This window comes from Anopheles coluzzii, chromosome 3 (genome assembly GCF_943734685.1).
Source record: "Anopheles coluzzii chromosome 3, AcolN3, whole genome shotgun sequence".
Taxonomy (NCBI): Eukaryota; Metazoa; Arthropoda; class Insecta; order Diptera; family Culicidae; genus Anopheles; species Anopheles coluzzii.
This window is the reverse complement of record NC_064671.1, coordinates 78395046-78411948: the sequence shown is the minus strand read 5'-3', so window position 1 is coordinate 78411948 and position 16903 is coordinate 78395046. Positions and strand designations below refer to the sequence as shown.

Genomic DNA, 16903 nt, shown 5'->3' with positions numbered 1-16903 from the left:
GATATGTGTTACAAAAGGACTTCAATTGTGCACAGATTTTATAATTTAACTCTTTTTTAACATGCTGCCATTTGATCACATTTGCTTGCATGTTTATTGCATTGAATTTTGAAATTTCCGAAACAAAATCGCTCCTCATGTTCGAATGACGCAACCTTCGCGACCGCGCCACCATACCACGGCTGTCACACCGGCCGGTCCAAGCAAAGTGGGTACCCAAATAGCATTGGAGCGTTACGTTTCGCGATTTTTGTATGGAAGCGTTACTGCTCGCTACCTGCTCATAACACTGCTCGATAGCAGTCCTTAGTGAGCAGGTAGCGTGTAACATTCTATGTAAGCTCAATGAAAGCTCAAAGCTCAAGCGTTACTTAGCGAGTGCACGAACCACAGTATAGCGTTGTGGGTTCTGTATTCGGATGTAAACAAAAACACACACACTTTTTTAAAATTTCGATGCACATTGTCCAGTACAACGATAAAATGTATTTTATTTAACTATTATTCAATACTTACATGCCGCAATATATGGTTTTACACGTTTATATACGATTTCAACCATCACTTTGGATGGTATCAACGGATGCTGACGGCGTTGTTGTCTCTGCGTCAGGCACATGTATTGTTGCCGCTTCTAATGCTCGGGTCGTTTTTTCGTTAGCAGTAGCACAACGATTAAACGCACTAATTGTACCACTTGCAAAGCGATACAAATAAAGTAAAACACATAATACACCGTACAACACACTTCTTAACAACACTTGCACATAAAAACCACTTGTCGATGCGGTGATCCAATGTCCTGTTTGCAGTGGAAAAATAACAATGAAAGATTAGAATGCTTTCAAATATGACATTATTTTATAATACTTTCCTTTCCATGCTATTTTGTGGTGTATGGCAACGTTGGTTTGCTTGAAGATACACAACGACCGGTGTGTTGGTCCAGTTGAGAATGTGCCGATCACGATCACAGCCGGCTTTAGTGATTGTTGTAGAAACTGTAACAATGATCAATATCATTAAATCTGCATTATTTTTACAATTCATTGTGATTTCATGAAAAAGTAAAGTGAAAAAGTAAAGTAAAAGTGAAAAAGTAAAACATTTCATCTTACCGGCGTCGTATTTCGTCGGCATACACACACACAGCTGCTCGATCATACTCGGACGAATGTTGCCAAATTTCGGGATGAATTGATGTTTTTCCTGTGGAATAATGTGTTCAAACATTAAAAGATAGTTTATTTACTGAAATATGCACAGAACACTTACCTTTTCCCGAGTTTTCACATAAAATTTTACGATTATTCTGCACACAATCTTTACGGGCGGTTGTCCGTGTTTGTTTACGTTGCTGACTTGACAGATATGCGAGCTGCCATGTGACGAAGTCAAATACATTCAAACCTCGCCAATTGCAAGTCTGCTTTTGCAATTGAATACAAAAAATCAGAGTTGTTCACATAAATATGAGAAAAAGTCAGTTTATCCACATTGTATAAAATAACAAACATGACAAAATACGCAGACATTAGTCGTGTTACAAAATGTCTTTCTAATAAACAAAATCTATCTTTTTTTTTGTAGACATATGATATAAATGCAATTAGCGAGTTCTAATTGTATCATATATATTGCTATTTTCAAAGCGGTTTAAATTAAAACAAACATCAGTGTTTTTTTTTTAAATAATCAGAAAGATAATTATAAACTTAATAATGATTAAAATGTATTTTATTACATTTATGTACAACGATAACCTAACCAGTAAGCATGTTCATGCATGTGTGTAATTATTTGATATTTTTTTGTGTGATCCCAATATGAATGTTATTAAGTAAAACAGACAATTTACTCTGTTCCTTTTTCAATTCTTCAAGATAAGGTTTTTTTTTAATAGAAACATGTAAGTTTGTTTAAAAAAACATATATAAATATATATGTAAATACACAAACATATATAAATATATATATAGAAATAAATAAATATATATATTACAACTTATATAAAATATATTATACATATTATAATATAATTTACCATAAGAATAAATGTATATATAAGTATATATATATAAACACATATATATATATATATATATATATATATATATATATATATATATATATATATATATATATATATATATATATATATATATATATATATATATATATATGTGTTTATATATATATACTTATATATACATTTATTCATATGGTATATATATTATATATTATATATATTACATATAACTTGTTAATATCATTATTTTTTATATTCTACCATATTATACCGATGCCGGAAACCTTTAATTTTTTCATTAAATTTTAGTTAAAGTTTCTGTTAATTTTGTTTTTAACATATGTGATCTGAATCGTAATGAAATATCCATCACTCATCTTTTCCAAATTCAGTTAGACCATTTCGCTTTGCTTTGAATTCTAAGTCAGAATGTATGGGGTGCGCGGTACGGGTTAGAAGAACATAGGGGCGGGGGTACAAATAAACGCATCACAACACCAAAGTCTGGGTGAGACGGTGATGGTGTGAAACGCTTCTTGCTTCAAGCTCTTGTGGTAACAGTGTTAAAAGCAACAACAACAACAGAGAATAACGCATCGCGTAGAAACAAACACACCGTTCGTGGGTATGTCAGGGGGGGAAACAACGGGAAAAGCTCAATTCTCTCTCAGCGATGCCGCTTGGGTATAGGGACTAGGTGGGCTTATAGGTTTGGCGGGAACGCCATATTGGAGAAAAATTTGACAGGAGGGGATTCGATTGCGATACGTATCTATTCACTCACACTACGAAACACAAATAGCAAGCTGTGAGTTTGTTTACTTTTGCAAATGAAACGATTGCAAATATTCCTGAGTTAAAAATATCAAAGAACTCCGTTGTGATCGGGTTAAGTATCGAATATTTCTTTTAAAAAGTGAAAAAGAACCAAAAGAGATAAGGGGCAACGCAATATTAAATTGTTTTCGTTTGTATTTCCCAAATTCCAGCATTGTTTGTCGAGTCCATACAGCGCTTTTTTACTGATCTGGACAATCTGGTACGGGTATGATTCATGTTGCAGTACAAACATTAAAAGATTATAAAGCTAATAAGCCTCCTCAGTGCGAACCATGTATCTAAAGGTGCTGGAAACGAAAAGTTATGCTCGTCAAGTAGCCATGCCACTCATAAATAAGTTTTGCAACTAATAGCATGATAGATATTTTTTTACCATGAAGGTATAAATTTTTATTCTTTACCAAATCATGACCGTAAGTATTACTCATTTGTGTGATAAAATAACCTAAGGGCAGATGTATTATAAACGTTTAACCTGGATCATTTGCAGTGCCATCTCAATAGAGGACATGTAAACAAGGAGAAGAAAAAGGACAAATATGAAGTCATTGTAATCGACGCAATGGAGGAAAACAAAGAAGTATACCATGGACCTAGGACACGGAAGTAATTTTTATCCATCTACTTAATCATCGGAATATCCTGAAGAGTAATAATCCGGAATAGGAAAGAGAGCGCTGTAAAGCCCCTATCGTTTAATTATAACGTACAACAAAACACACCGGCAAGAATATCTTTATATATGTGCAAAGGTCATTATGAACTGTACATACTAACATGATGAACAACATGAATAGTAAAACGTGGTTAATCGTACGAAATCCCCATAAATAACCCTATGTTGATCAAGCGTTACAGTAAGTGTTGGCAGGTGCCAATACCTTTAAGATTGTTGCAAACATACATGAACAACTGAAGTTAAAGTGTGAAAGTCATAAAGTCATAGCGTGCAGCTCACATTTGTTTAAATTGCCACCAACTGAAATCCAAATATGCTAGATGAACAGGCTCCACGAAGGTAGTAATCATCCGTCTGCTTTCAAAAACTTTTTATAGGACCGTGCGTGAATAGGTTCTTATTGTATGTATTTGTAATGCATTTTAATATTCATTTTAATCTTAACGATAGTATAGCCGTATTAATGCGCCAGATTTAAAAAATGTTTTTACAGTTTATGAGTGTTTCCCGTTTCAGAAATGTTATTCATGCAACTGCTGGTAATGTTTATCACTATTAGTAATTGTTTGTATACGTTTCGTATTGATATATGTAACATATTCGACTAGTACGGTATTGCAGCAATATAAAATAACAAACTACATATCACGCTAAGAGATTTAGAAAATTAGAGACGCAAAAATAGTTGTTTGTCTTGGAAGTCATGAATTACGTCAATTTTAGCTGAAACAATCTACTCAAACGTAACACGATTTTTTACGCACTAGACTATATCATATTTTCCTAGCACTAATTGAAAATTCGAACGATTATTTTTATGCTGAATGCAAATCGATGATGAAAATACACATAATATACAAATTATCTTATAAAGTCCTGATAAATCTATATACAAATTTTACAAACGAAACTATGCTACTTAAAACTATTTAACATAATTGTACAGTGTCCAAGTAATCCAATATGTGTAAATTCATAATCTCATAATCTCATCATCTAATAATCTCATAATCTCAAAAGATATATGAAATATGCCTACTGTCCATGGGTCCCATAATAAAGTTAGAACTAAGGTATTTTAATATAGTATTAGAGCGATTAATTTGTAATTTTTTTCATTTTTTTAGCGGCCTTTGGGTTATCGGCTATTTTTCGTTTCTTTTTAATGTTCTTTTCGTTCATTATGAGCATATTTTTATAACGCATACGCACAATAACACGTTGTTTAACAAACTTTTTAATAATTTCCTCAGGCAATTCTGGAATCCGGCGTTTTATGGTTTTGGTCAGTCTTGTGACAATGCCTTTCTTTTTACAGATTGATCCTTCTCGGTTGAATTTTAAAAATATTTTTTCCATTTTGTTACCGTGCTTTAAGAATGATTCGGAAGGAGCAAACAACCCTCCTACCGATAGATGCTGTACGAATGAGGGGGGGTTGGAATAACTGTGGTCGGTTGTCATTTTAAATGTAAATTCACCTAGTTTCAATTCAGGAAATTTTTTATGATAGGTTTTTGCTATGTACCCCATGATATATTGTAGCCCATCGCCATCCTGTTCTGGTAACTTTAAATCACTACTACTTACGGTACTGAATGTATCGCTATTATCCTGGGTAGTGATACCATTTTCCTTTTGTACATCTTCTATATTGGGCAGGGTTGGTGTAATATCCGCTTGGGTCAGTATGCGGGACGAAATTATTGGTTCATTTTGATCCTGTATATAATTAGACTCGTGATCTGCTGGTTGGTTCTCTGATTGCGATGAAATATATTCATCCTGAGGCTTTGGATTGCTAGGGCCTACATCCGTTTGGTTGCGTAGAATAGTTGGTGATTTTCCTAAAATCATTAATCTGATGCGATATATGCAGCTTAACGGAGATGGGTGGTCATACACTCCCCCTTTTTGGCGTAGTTGTGAAAAAAAATTCTCCAAAACATCTTGGTTGAGCTGCAACAAAAAAAAAGTACAAATTAGTTTAACCATTAGAAAATTTAAAAGCGGAAGTTTTACCTTGTGTGTGGAAATGAATTTTACTTTCTGTCCATACTTTGACTTCATTTCATCAAAAAGCATCTGTAGAGAATTTATCTGCATTAGAATGGACTTTTGAAACACTTGTATCTTGTTTTTGCCGCATGGAACCATGTTGGATGTAAACTCGAACATATCCATAAGTGCGTTTAGTTGATCATCGCTGCCTGTATATGACTTCTTATAGTCGAGTTTTGCTGTAGGAGTATAAGTGTTAGAGACACTAAACCAAAGATCTATCTTTTCTATGAGATCTGCTAAACGTCTTGCGTCTTCATTTTCAGGATAATATCTCCTTAAAGCCACTGATGTTGTGCGGGACAATAGCTCTGCCGCACTTCTCACATTTTGTCGTTGTTGAGGTGTCATTATCAAATGTGAATCAGCTAATTTAAACAACGGAGTCATTTCTGCTTCGTTTCTTTTGGAAAGCATTTCAAATAGTAAATCTACGTTAATCATTTTACCTTTGTAATTAAAACCATGATCAATGAGCCAATTTCTTATTAGTTTGAGCAAATGTGGGGCATCCGGACAGACAAATATTTTACCTTCATTTGTTGGATGTGTAAAATATGGCTGTTTGTGGTCATAGGCTCCTAATTCTTTCCAACAACCAATATTGGCTTGACAGTTATCGCTTACGATGGCTGTTACGTTTATGTTATGTTCTGCCAATTTTGCAATTATTGTCATGATGATATCTTTCGTCATTTTCTGGTCGAATCCTATGAACACCGGTTGTTTCCAGTTTTTAAACAGGCCACGAGCCATTACGACTTGTAAATAGTTGTAAGGACCTATCACTTCATCCGAAACAGGATCGTATTCTAATATCTTGCTGACCTTCATCTCATCAAAACTAAGTACGCATTCTCTATCCCTACGGGTGAACGTCTTCGTTATATTGCCAACTACTTTCAAAACGTCGTCCAGAATGCCTTCTTTAATATTCAGTCGCTTTGCATAGCGCTTTAGCGTCGCAATAGAAGGTAGAGGATATTTTAAATCTTTGGCTAAATAATTGTATGCCTTTTTGCTAAAATATCGTAGCGTCAATGCAGCGCTAAGTTCCTCGTCTGTCCATATCACTCGTTTCTTTTTTTGCAAAATTAAATCTATTTGATTGTCTGATAGTGTACCTTTCAAATAAAATTTCATTTGTGTAACTAATTCCTCAAAACCTAGATTGCTATCAATTTTGTTTTCCATTTCCGCTTTTAAAGCTGCGATTTCTGCCCTACATTGATTATTTTGGTTGTTCAGCTCGTTCAACTTATTTCTTAAATTACTATTTACATTTTTTAAATTTTCATTTTCGTTTCTTAGCCGTTCTAGTTCTAAATTCGATGCAAGCTGCTCGCCGGAAACATGCAGATCCGGTTCACATACTTCCTCCTGTAATAGTTCGCATGGTAGTACTTGTCCTTCGTACAATACTTCAGCCCTATGCGTAATGAAGTCTATTGTTTGATTTTGTTTTGCGGCAGTACTTAAAATGTTGCTGTTTTTTTCTATTGTTGGTATTGCTAAAAAAATTAAAAAAAATTAGAATAATGTGCCAATGCATAGCATTATTGTTGTTACCTTTTGGATTAAGCTGCCGAAATGTACCGGAGTTGTTGGCTATTGGTGCATTTTGTAATTGAAAATCTTCATTTCTGAAGTGATCGGAGCACAAAGCACTGTAGTTTTTGGGTTCCCAGTTTTCTCCTCTTTGACAAAATCTCACCCATTCCTTCTGCACATCAGGGATACGTGGAAATTTATGAAACGTAACGTAAACTCCCCGTTTTTTTACATTAGCTCGATTATTTTTGCAAAATGCAGCTGAACATGATCGGCCAGTCATATTGGTTCCTAAAAAAAAATAGCGGTGGATTGATGATTGTTTGTTTTGCATTAGGGTAAACATATCAAATAGTGGTACTTAAACGTTAAAAATTATGAAAAAAAGATCACGGTGTTCTACCACTTCATTTAGTTATGGTTCAACTAAGTATTTTTGCGGCATTTACATATCGTCCTTTAAAAATAAATTGAAAGAAGAAGTTGCTATTCATTTCAAATTGCTGGTGCATAAGGCAGTAGAATAATTCTTCTTATTCTAATTGGCGTAGCGATCTAGCTGCCATGCTGGCTTCTACAGGCCTTCAAAAAAAAGTCAGTACCACCCAGCTAGATAATTTGTCCTTGTTGCGGGGGGGGGGGGGGGGGGGGGGCAGTTCATTTGAGACTTTGATCCACCACAGTTATGTTGTGAAGTCGCACGAGTTGACGACTATGGATCGTCACATACAATAATTATACGATCAAATAAAATTGTTCACTTACCACACAAGAATATCGTAGATACTAAAAACACTCTTGTTGTCAACTTTGACTATATAGAAGCTCTTGTCTGTACAACAGGAAAGAAATAAATAATAAATAAAATCAATTACATTGAATACCCTTTCATGATTAGAAGAAAATTAAATTCATTTCTTTACTTACCACAAGCCTATTCAGAATATAACACCTTATTTTACCGTGCTATATGTAATATCGCGGCCAGTTGCCGAGTGCCGGTGCGCGTTAGCAATGAACACTTTTGTTGTGTCGATTCTGCCGAATAACACATAAATGATTCATATCCGATACATGAGAATCATAATATCACTACACTTACCACGAACAATCAATTTTTCTATCGTAAAACTGCTTTTTATTTAGAGTTTATCGTTGATTTAATTTTGAAGCCATTCCTGTTGTCAACAAAGCAGAAGTGATGCTCACACATACATTGACAAAGTGATCGAATCCCCTTCTGTCATTTTTTATTCATTTTTCTACAGCGCAGCTGTCAATTTGTTCGGGATAAGCCCACCTGTATATTACACCCACTTTGGGTCCAAGCCAAGATGGCGCACAGGGAGCAAAAAGTGCGGCCACGAACCAACCCGTCCCTTATTTACCTTGAGTTTGCTAAAACATGTCGGCAAACGCCGCCGATGAGGAGAAGAAATTAACAAAAATGGTACGTGTTATCGTGGCGTTTCCGTCCCGGGCTGTGGCGCAAACGGTAGCGAACCGCACCGCCGATCGTTTGCAGCCATTTTCCGGCCCATCCGTCCAGGCGAGGGAAAATGGTAGTGCATCACAGTTTCGGTGCTTTTCCGGATTTGTTCCGTTTCGTGTACAACTTTTCCGCCGCTCCCAACGCATCAAACTCTCGATCTGTTCTCGCCCTGTCTCGCTCTCGCGCCCGTGCAATCGCGTCGCCTGTTCGTGCCTCGGCTGTGCGCTTCTCGTTTTCTCCTAATGGCGTTGTGTGTTTGTTTTCTCGCAATGTGTGTCTCCCCTTGCCTCTCTCTGTGTGTGGTGTGCTGTTGGTACCTAGTTTGCCGCGTTCATACGAAAGCAAGCGCAGCGCGCGGTATGTGTGGCACTAGAAGTGTGCGTGTGTGTGTGGGTAGCGGCAGGAGGAAGGGCAGCGGGAGCGCAACTATTTATTAGCGTATGTGCATCGAAACACACATCCACACACAAATACACGCACACATACACACAAGCTCACGCGACGGGAGGTACACAGAGGCTGTAAAATAGTGGTGAACCGTTGTTTTTCCATCTGGAGAAAACAGCAAACGGGTTAGAAAAGAGGGCGGGGGATGAACAACGAGTGGTTGAGTGGCAAGTGTTTCCGTGTCACAGTGTTTTACGCTGCCAGGCCGATGATGGCGACGATGGTGATGGTTGCACATTCCTCCTCCCCCAAAAAAACACTTGCAAATGCATCGCAAACCGCCCGGTTGTGTATGGCGACGGGGTGTATGCGTTCCGAATGTATGTCAAATGGCTTTCAGATGTGCCCACTTTTCCAGCCGGTCGGTGTCCCGGCGAGGGGAGCACTGTGACACCCCTGTGACTGTGTGTGTGTATGATTAAGTAATCGACCGGATCGGCCAAACTACTTATTGCTCCATCAATCCACACTGGAACTTGGAATTTGGTCTCATTCGGTCATTTTCTATTTTTAGGAAAAGTTTTAGTGGCTAACTTCCGCTTTTTCCATGGTTTGCTACGATCATGGACGATGTATTGATGAGATTTTCTTTTTCCTTTCATTTTATCTTATTCCTGCAATTGCATCGTATCGCTTCGGTTGCGGTCGGCGATTAGCCAGAAGAACGTGAGGACGACAAGGGCACCGTGAAGTCGCCGGCTGCACCTGTGGACGGTGGTGCCAACAAAGCCGATAGCACTGGATCCGCCGCCGCCGCAGCCGCTGATAAGAAACCGCCATCGACCGAGCCGGCCGGTGGTGATACAAAAGCGCCACCCAAGAAAGCGGACGAGAAGAGTGGTAATATTGTTGTTTTAAAGTGACCATATCGGAAGGATTTGGTAGGCCATTACTAATTTCCTTGCTCCTTCCCTGCAGGTGAGGAAAAATCGAAACCCGACGGCAAAACCCCGACCACCGACGACGGGGACGCTAGCAAAGCGGACGGTGGCGCACCCGGCCGGGACAATGGCAGCGCAGACAAACCGGCACCGCCGACAAAGGCCGCGCCGGAACCGGCGGACGCCAAGGGCAAGAATGGTCGCAATGGCGCCAAAAAGTCGCCGTCCGATGGCGGTACCGAGGACGGGGCGGACGGTGGGAAGGAACAGGCCGCGGCCGGCAAAAGCCTCGGCACGATCGCGCTGATCGATGCCAACATTACCAAGGCGAAGGTGGACGACCTGCAGACGCTGCACACGATACTGTACGAGGGGCCGGCCAAGCCGATGGTGCTGCGGCGCAACCTGCGCAAGTTCGACGGGTTCGAGTTCGGCGCGGACTCGGACGCGTACCGGAAGCGCGTGTCGGCCACCGAAAAGCTGGACGTGAAGAAGCTGGGCCAGCTGGCGGAGATACTGGCGCTGGAGAAGAAGGGCAGCAAGGAGGAGCTAGCCGGGCGGATCTGCACCTTCTTGCTGCGGCCGGATGGCGACGAGGAGCTGCCCGACGACGAGATGGGCGAGGAGGAGGAAGAGGAGGAGGATGAGGAGAACGAGGAGGAGGAGATGAGCGAGGAGGAGGAGGAGGCACCAAAGAAGAAAACGCCGGCAAAGCGTGGCAGTGGTGCGTCGGCTGCAGCACCGGCCGGCCGTGGCAGGGATAACGCCAAGTCGTCCAGCGGCCGTCCGAAGCGATCGACGGCCGGTCGTGGTTACCAAGGTGCGTGTTGGGAGAAGGAGGGGTGGTGGGAGTAAATTTACGTTTCTTCCTTGGAGATGGAAACTTTATTCCTTTTTCATAGGTTTCATTTTTTGCGTACTAAACTAATCCTTTTAGTACTTTTTCATTATTTAACCCATTTAATTTAAACACCAATTAGTGCATGCAGTCAAGGTTTGCTTTCCGTTTTGTATCTCTCTTTTGGTGTAGCTCAAGTTTTTTGTTTACTTTTACTTTTCCGTTTTCTGCCTTGATAATCACTCTAGACAATTCCTTATACGTAGATTACTCCTCCTCGGAGGAGGAAGAGGAGGAAACCGTCAAGGTGGGCCGCGGCCGTCGTGCCCGTCGAGGATCGGACAGTGGATCGGATGTAAGTGTTGTGTGGTGTGCGGTCGAAAAAGCTCGTTAAAAATTGCTAATGTCCCTTTCGCGGCTTTGCGCGGCTCTGTTATTTCAGTATAATCCCTCGGCCGGGTCAGATTCCGATGCGGGCAAGCGAAGATCGTCCCGCGCACCGACGCGCGGCAGTCGAACCTCGGCACGGAACGTACGCAAGCGGTACAGCGACGATGAATCGGAGGAAAGTCAAAGCGACGACGATTTCAGCGAGGTACAAAACCCGCTTAACCCCGGGGTGTGCTTTTCGATCTATTAATAATCGAACCTTAATCTTTTCATAATCGAAACGAAGGATGATCGACGAAAAAAGAAGACCACACCGGCACGTGGCCGCGGCCGTCCCAGTGCTGCTGCCGTCGCCGCCCGACAGTCGCAGCGGGGCCGGGGCCGCAAGCGAAAAGCAGAAACTGAAAGCGAAGAGGAAGAGTCGGAAGAGGAGGAGGAAGAGGTCGACAGTGAGGACAGTGATCGGCCGAAGCGGAAATCGGTTGCGAAGGCGGGTGGCCGCGCGGCAGCTGCCGTAGCCAACAATAAGAGCAAGAATGCGAGTGCGGCGGCAAAGGGTGGTAAGACAACCGTTTTCTTCTTCACTTTATTTTTTTGTGTACGGATTAGTGACAGTGGTAAAGGAGGCAAAAATCTGGAGTCGACTACGATCCGACTCCGATAATTTTGAAATAGACTCCGGAAGGTAGGCCCAGCATTATCCGGAGTAGTTCGAAATTGTCTGGAATCGTCCAGAGTCGTCCGGAGTCGTCCGGAATCGGCTAGAGTCCTTTTTTTCGAAGGCTTACTCTTGCCGATTCCCGACGACTCCGATCCCAAACGACTCCGTACGACTTTCCGGACAATTCCGAACAAATCCTGGCGACCTCGGAAGGTTCCGAATGACTCCGGACGACTTCGACTCCGATCGACTTCAGGTGACTTCGGAAGACTCCTGGCGACTCCGGACGACTCCGGACGACTTCGGACGACTCCAAACGACTCCGGATAACTCCGGACGACTCCGAACGACTCCGGCCGACTCCGAAAGACTCCGACTCCGAAAGACTCTGACTCCGAAAAACTCCGACTCCAAAAGACTCCGACTCCGATAGACTCCGACTCCGAAAGACTCCGATTCCGAAAGTCTTCGACTCCTCCGGGTTACTCCGGGTGACTCTAGGCGACTCCGAACGAATCCGTGTCACTCCGGATGATTCCTGGCGTATTCGGAAAACTTCGAACGACTCGGGATAACTTCGGATGCCTCCCAACGACTTCTGACGACTCCGGACGACTTCGAACAACACCAAACGACTGCGACTCCGAAAGACTTCTGGTGACTCCGGACGACTCCGGCCGACTTCAAAAGACTTCGACTCCGGGTTACTCCGGACGACTTCGGACGACTTCGGACGACTCCGATTTCGGGCAGAACTAGTGACTCGGATTTCGCCGAAGTCGGAATCGGACTATATAACAATGTTATAGTAACACATCACAAAAGAGCACATCACCAGCACGGATCGTTTCTAGAAAGTTTGTGAATGTTTCTTTCACTCTTTCTCGTACAGGACGAGGACAGCCGAAACGGGCGGCAGCAGTAAGCAGCGCCAAGAAGTCGCGACGGGGCCGTGGACGCAGCTCGTCCGGCGAAGAGGATGAGGAAGAGGACGAGGAGGAGGAGGAGGACGATGAGGAGCCTGAGATGGATGACAACGAATCGGAGGACGAGAAACCATTAGTCAAGAAGGCCAAGCAGGAAAAGGAATCCGATACGGCTGCACCACCGAGCGTAAGTGTTGCCTTTTTGGGTATTTGCGGGTCTTTTGGAGGCACTATTTTAACTCTTGTACACATGCACAGGAGGATGATATCAAAGAATACCTGAAAGAGATCCTGGAGGAAGCGAACCTGGAAGAGATCACGATGAAAACCGTGTGCAAGAAGGTGTACGCCAAGTATCCGGAGCACGATCTGTCGCATAAAAAGGATTTCATCAAGGCAACAGTCAAATCTGTAAGTGTCGTGCGATTACGTGGAAAGCATTAATCAAATAATTTGCATAAATTAAACCATTTTGCCCGTTTTTTTGCAGCTTATATCGACGTAAAGACTTCAGGCGCCGCACACAGTTTGGGGACGTGCGCACACAAACACACATACGTCGTATGTTTTTTCTTCTTTAAATGGTTATCATAACAAAACGACATCCGGAGATATGATGCAGATTGCATCTAGTAGAAGGTTGGGAAGGTGAAACGCAAGAGAAAAGTTGCCCCGAGCGGTTTGTTCCTTTCTTCTGCAAACATGCGGAAAAGGAAGAAACGTGCACAGGGAAAGATTTACGTAGGAATGGCATGTACAGGGGATGACCGATTCATACGATCATATGAGCAAGAGGCAGCAGCAGCAGCAGCAGCAGCAGCATATTGTCGTTTAGATATATATACATAAATGAAAAACAGATTTAAGAAACAAGAGAAAAAAACACAAGATACAAAATATTATCTAGAGCAAAAGGAGGGACACAAACAAAAACAAATACAACTCTATTTAGGGACACTGCATCACGGGCACACACACCCACATAGCGAGGGAGAGTAGAGGGTGAAATGAACAAGAGAGCAGTGGGGCGTGCGTGTGTGTGTGCGATGTTGAATGTAGCTTAGCGAGTATTCGAGTAAATAGGTGGAGTGGAAGAGAAATGAATTATGGTTTGAAAAGCATACACACTACACAAAACATTTGACGGGATAAAGGAATTAGTCGAGGAAAAATAACCTGCATCCGGAAGGATGATCGCGGGTGGTCCCTTCTATTAATGCACACGAAACAAAACATACACACTTTCACACAGAAATGGACACACGTATTGATTGAGTGACGATTAATTATTATGCAGATTTACTATATATGACACAGAGTAGAAACAGGTAAAGCGGAAAAAGCAAACGGAATGGAGTGGAGAGCGCGACATCAATTAGGTAGCCTTTTTCTATAGCCGGCAGAGTAGTTTTCGCACTTAAAATACGCAAAAAATGCAAACAGAAACAGAGAGAGAGAGAGAGAGAGAGAGAGAGAGAGAGAGAGAGAGAGAGAGAGAGAGAGAGAGAGAGAGGTCAAATGCATCCGACGAAGGAAGAAGGTGGTTGGTTGTGGTGTGTGTAATGTCCTTACGTGAGGAAAAAATCAAACGTTTCGGCAAACATAAGAGTTTAATTAAGGGCTTTAAAACAAGAGAGGGCATGTTACGGACTAAGCAGAAAAAGGGAAATACGCTCCCGGGCACACCTCTTCCCCACATTAACATACCATCTTCACACAAAGAAACGAGAGAGAAAAAAGTACATAGAAGGGACGAAGCTGACGGTTTTTTAGATAATGACAAAATTCGAAACAAAACTTGAGGAATGGGCACATATTTTTTTTTAGTTTTTATAACCTACACAAACACATACACACACACCCACATACACACAAAGGCACGCTTCAGTGCATTTGAATTAGAAAACTTCTCCTCTTTGGCCGAGTTGCATTTCCCGAGGGCGACCGACGCAGAGTTGGAAAGTGTGAAAACGCTGTAGGAATGAATTGATTACTGTAATAAATGTAACAACCGTTGAGTAAACGCAATGGCAATGATGTCTTGTCCGTACCTATCGTTACACGTAGCATAATTTGCGGATATTTGTGTCTGTTCGGATCTTCACGATGCGGCGGCAGATCTTGGAGAGGATGGCAGAATACAGACAAAACACGTATCGTCTCTTCATCGACTTCAAAGCTGCATATGATAGCATAATCAGGGTAAAACTGTACGGCGCTATGAGCTCTTTTGAATTCCGGAAAAACTGAAAAAAGCTATATAGAATGACTATGACCAACGTCACTTCCCAGGTGAAAGTGGATGGAAAACTCTTAGGGTCTTTTTGATACCACCAAAGGTCTATTCAACTTGGCGCTAGAGAGAGTCATCCGGGACTCGAGGGTGGAGACTACGGGAACCATTTTCTATAAGTCAACCCAGATCCTGGCATACGCTGATGATAAAGACATCATTGGTCTGCGGTTCTCCTATGTAGCAGAAGCCTACCAAGGGATCGAGCAGGCGGCAGAGAGCCTCGAATTGCAGATAAACGAGGCAAAGACCAAACTGATGGTGTGAACCTCAGCCAATAACTAATCCAAACCTACGTAGGCGTCACGTACAGATAGGTGAACGCACTTTTGAATTCGTCCCAGAATTCACCGATCTCGGTTCAAAGGTCAGCAACGACAATAGTTGCGCGCAAGGATGTTGGCTGTTGGAGAAATCAGAGATATCACCTCAAAGAACCTGTCGCGACAGACGAAGCTGGGACTATAAAGCACCTATATAGTACCGGTTATCACATACGCCTCTGAGACATGGATACGGTCCAAATCTGACGAAATCATCTAAGCCGCTAGAGCTTAGTTCGGGAGGATGATGCTCATAAGGACTCTTGGCTCCGTATGCGTGGAAAGACAATGGAGGAGCCGTTACAGCGACGAGCTGTACGAGAAGTACGGCGACCTTACCGTCGTGCAGCGTATCGAAAGGATACGGAGCGGAAATGGAGGACCTGGCCCGTAAAGGTTCTAGGCCGTCGACAAGGGCAGAGAAGGCGTGGTAGGACCAACTGCAACTAGAGCTCAGAAGGGTTTAATCCAAACGAAAGGAAGCGTCACGATTGCAAAGCAAACTTTCAAAAGCTGTTCTTAACTGAAATCCCTTGATGTTCTCGATGCGTTAAGTACGATATTAAATGTTTGCCTCGTGTTTTTATTTTAATGAAGTTTGAATTGAGTACCGTTGAGCATCATCCTCGATTCTCAGATCTATACCTCTCTTCGTACGCTAAAAGCAGTCCCTATAAGGATGGAATATAAGAGCTGTAAAGGTTAAATAAGAAGAGCTGTGCATCTACCGTCTCAGCGAGAGGCATAGTAAATTTCAAATTTGAAGTAATCGATCCCCAAGTGCCACAAATCCACTAAACGACCACTAAACGGCTTCTAAATGACTCAAGTTCTCTACCTAAACGGAATATAGAAAGACTTCGTTTAGCAGACGGCAAACGACTCATGCATTCTAAAAATAGCGAAAAAGATGGTGGCGCTCTCTGTTGGTGGGATACCCCAACCAGTTAGGCTTCATCGCTTGGAGGAGAGCTTTCTCATTTCTTCTGTACTGTTGTATGGTTTCGCATTGAAGTTATGCATCGCTAGAACTAGAACGGCGATACGATTGTTTAAATACTAAACTCCAACGGAAACCACCAGCACTGAAGCAAGTGAGATTTGGGTAATGGTCGATGGTGTTGATACCCACGTATCTGACCACACGACCATTCATATAGATTTTTGCTCAGAAAGTTAGAAGGCTATATAGGTCATGATAAGATGAAACTTGTCGAACCACATCGCGAGAAAAGGATAGCAATATAATGATGAGTTGTAATACGCCATCTATTGATCAAACCAATGAAGCTGTGGAGCTTTCATTTTTTTACTATGGATATTCAATTTTCCAGTCGTTTAAGCTTAATCTGTGGCGCTTGGGTCAACTGGACTAAACGCCGCTTGTCAACAATTCAGCAAAAAATGAATGCGTTTCTTCCGTGACAAAATGCCCATGAACACCATTTAAAGTACATTTACATCCTGCAAATAAATGGTGTAATGTTTATGC

At 41.7% G+C, this 16903-nt stretch overlaps 2 protein-coding genes and 1 long non-coding RNA gene across 5 annotated transcripts; 2 read left to right on the top strand and 1 right to left on the bottom strand.

Moving 5' to 3' along the window:
- Nucleotides 1-109: 109 nt before the first annotated feature.
- LOC125907248 (uncharacterized) lies at nt 110-1440 on the bottom strand. Its single transcript, XM_049608407.1, has 3 exons — nt 1276-1440; nt 1119-1209; nt 110-1001 (listed from the first exon to the last, which is right to left on the bottom strand). The coding sequence occupies exons 1-3, from the start codon at nt 1402-1404 to the stop codon at nt 862-864; spliced, it is 360 nt and encodes a 119-aa protein (XP_049464364.1). The 5' UTR covers nt 1405-1440; the 3' UTR covers nt 110-861.
- Nucleotides 1441-2313: 873 nt separating this feature from the next.
- LOC120949401 (uncharacterized) lies at nt 2314-4412 on the top strand. Its single transcript, XR_005751035.2, has 2 exons — nt 2314-3282; nt 3360-4412. It is a non-coding gene; the product is annotated as an uncharacterized LOC120949401 (long non-coding RNA).
- A 4070-nt stretch (nt 4413-8482) lies between these two features.
- LOC120959508 (protein DEK) lies at nt 8483-14823 on the top strand. Of its 3 annotated transcripts, none has more exons than XM_040382959.2 (9): nt 8483-8610; nt 9756-9939; nt 10018-10800; nt 11085-11173; nt 11261-11413; nt 11495-11768; nt 12762-12982; nt 13054-13206; nt 13286-14823. In XM_040382959.2, exons 1-9 carry the CDS (start codon nt 8566-8568, stop codon nt 13298-13300), a joined length of 1917 nt encoding a protein of 638 aa, XP_040238893.2. In that variant the 5' UTR covers nt 8483-8565; the 3' UTR covers nt 13301-14823. The 3 variants fall into 3 exon arrangements, with proteins under 3 accessions (XP_040238893.2, XP_040238891.2, XP_040238894.2); XM_040382957.2 differs by having other exon boundaries at nt 11067-11173; XM_040382960.2 differs by lacking the exon at nt 8483-8610 and adding an exon at nt 8641-8722 and having other exon boundaries at nt 11067-11173.
- Nucleotides 14824-16903: the final 2080 nt, after the last annotated feature.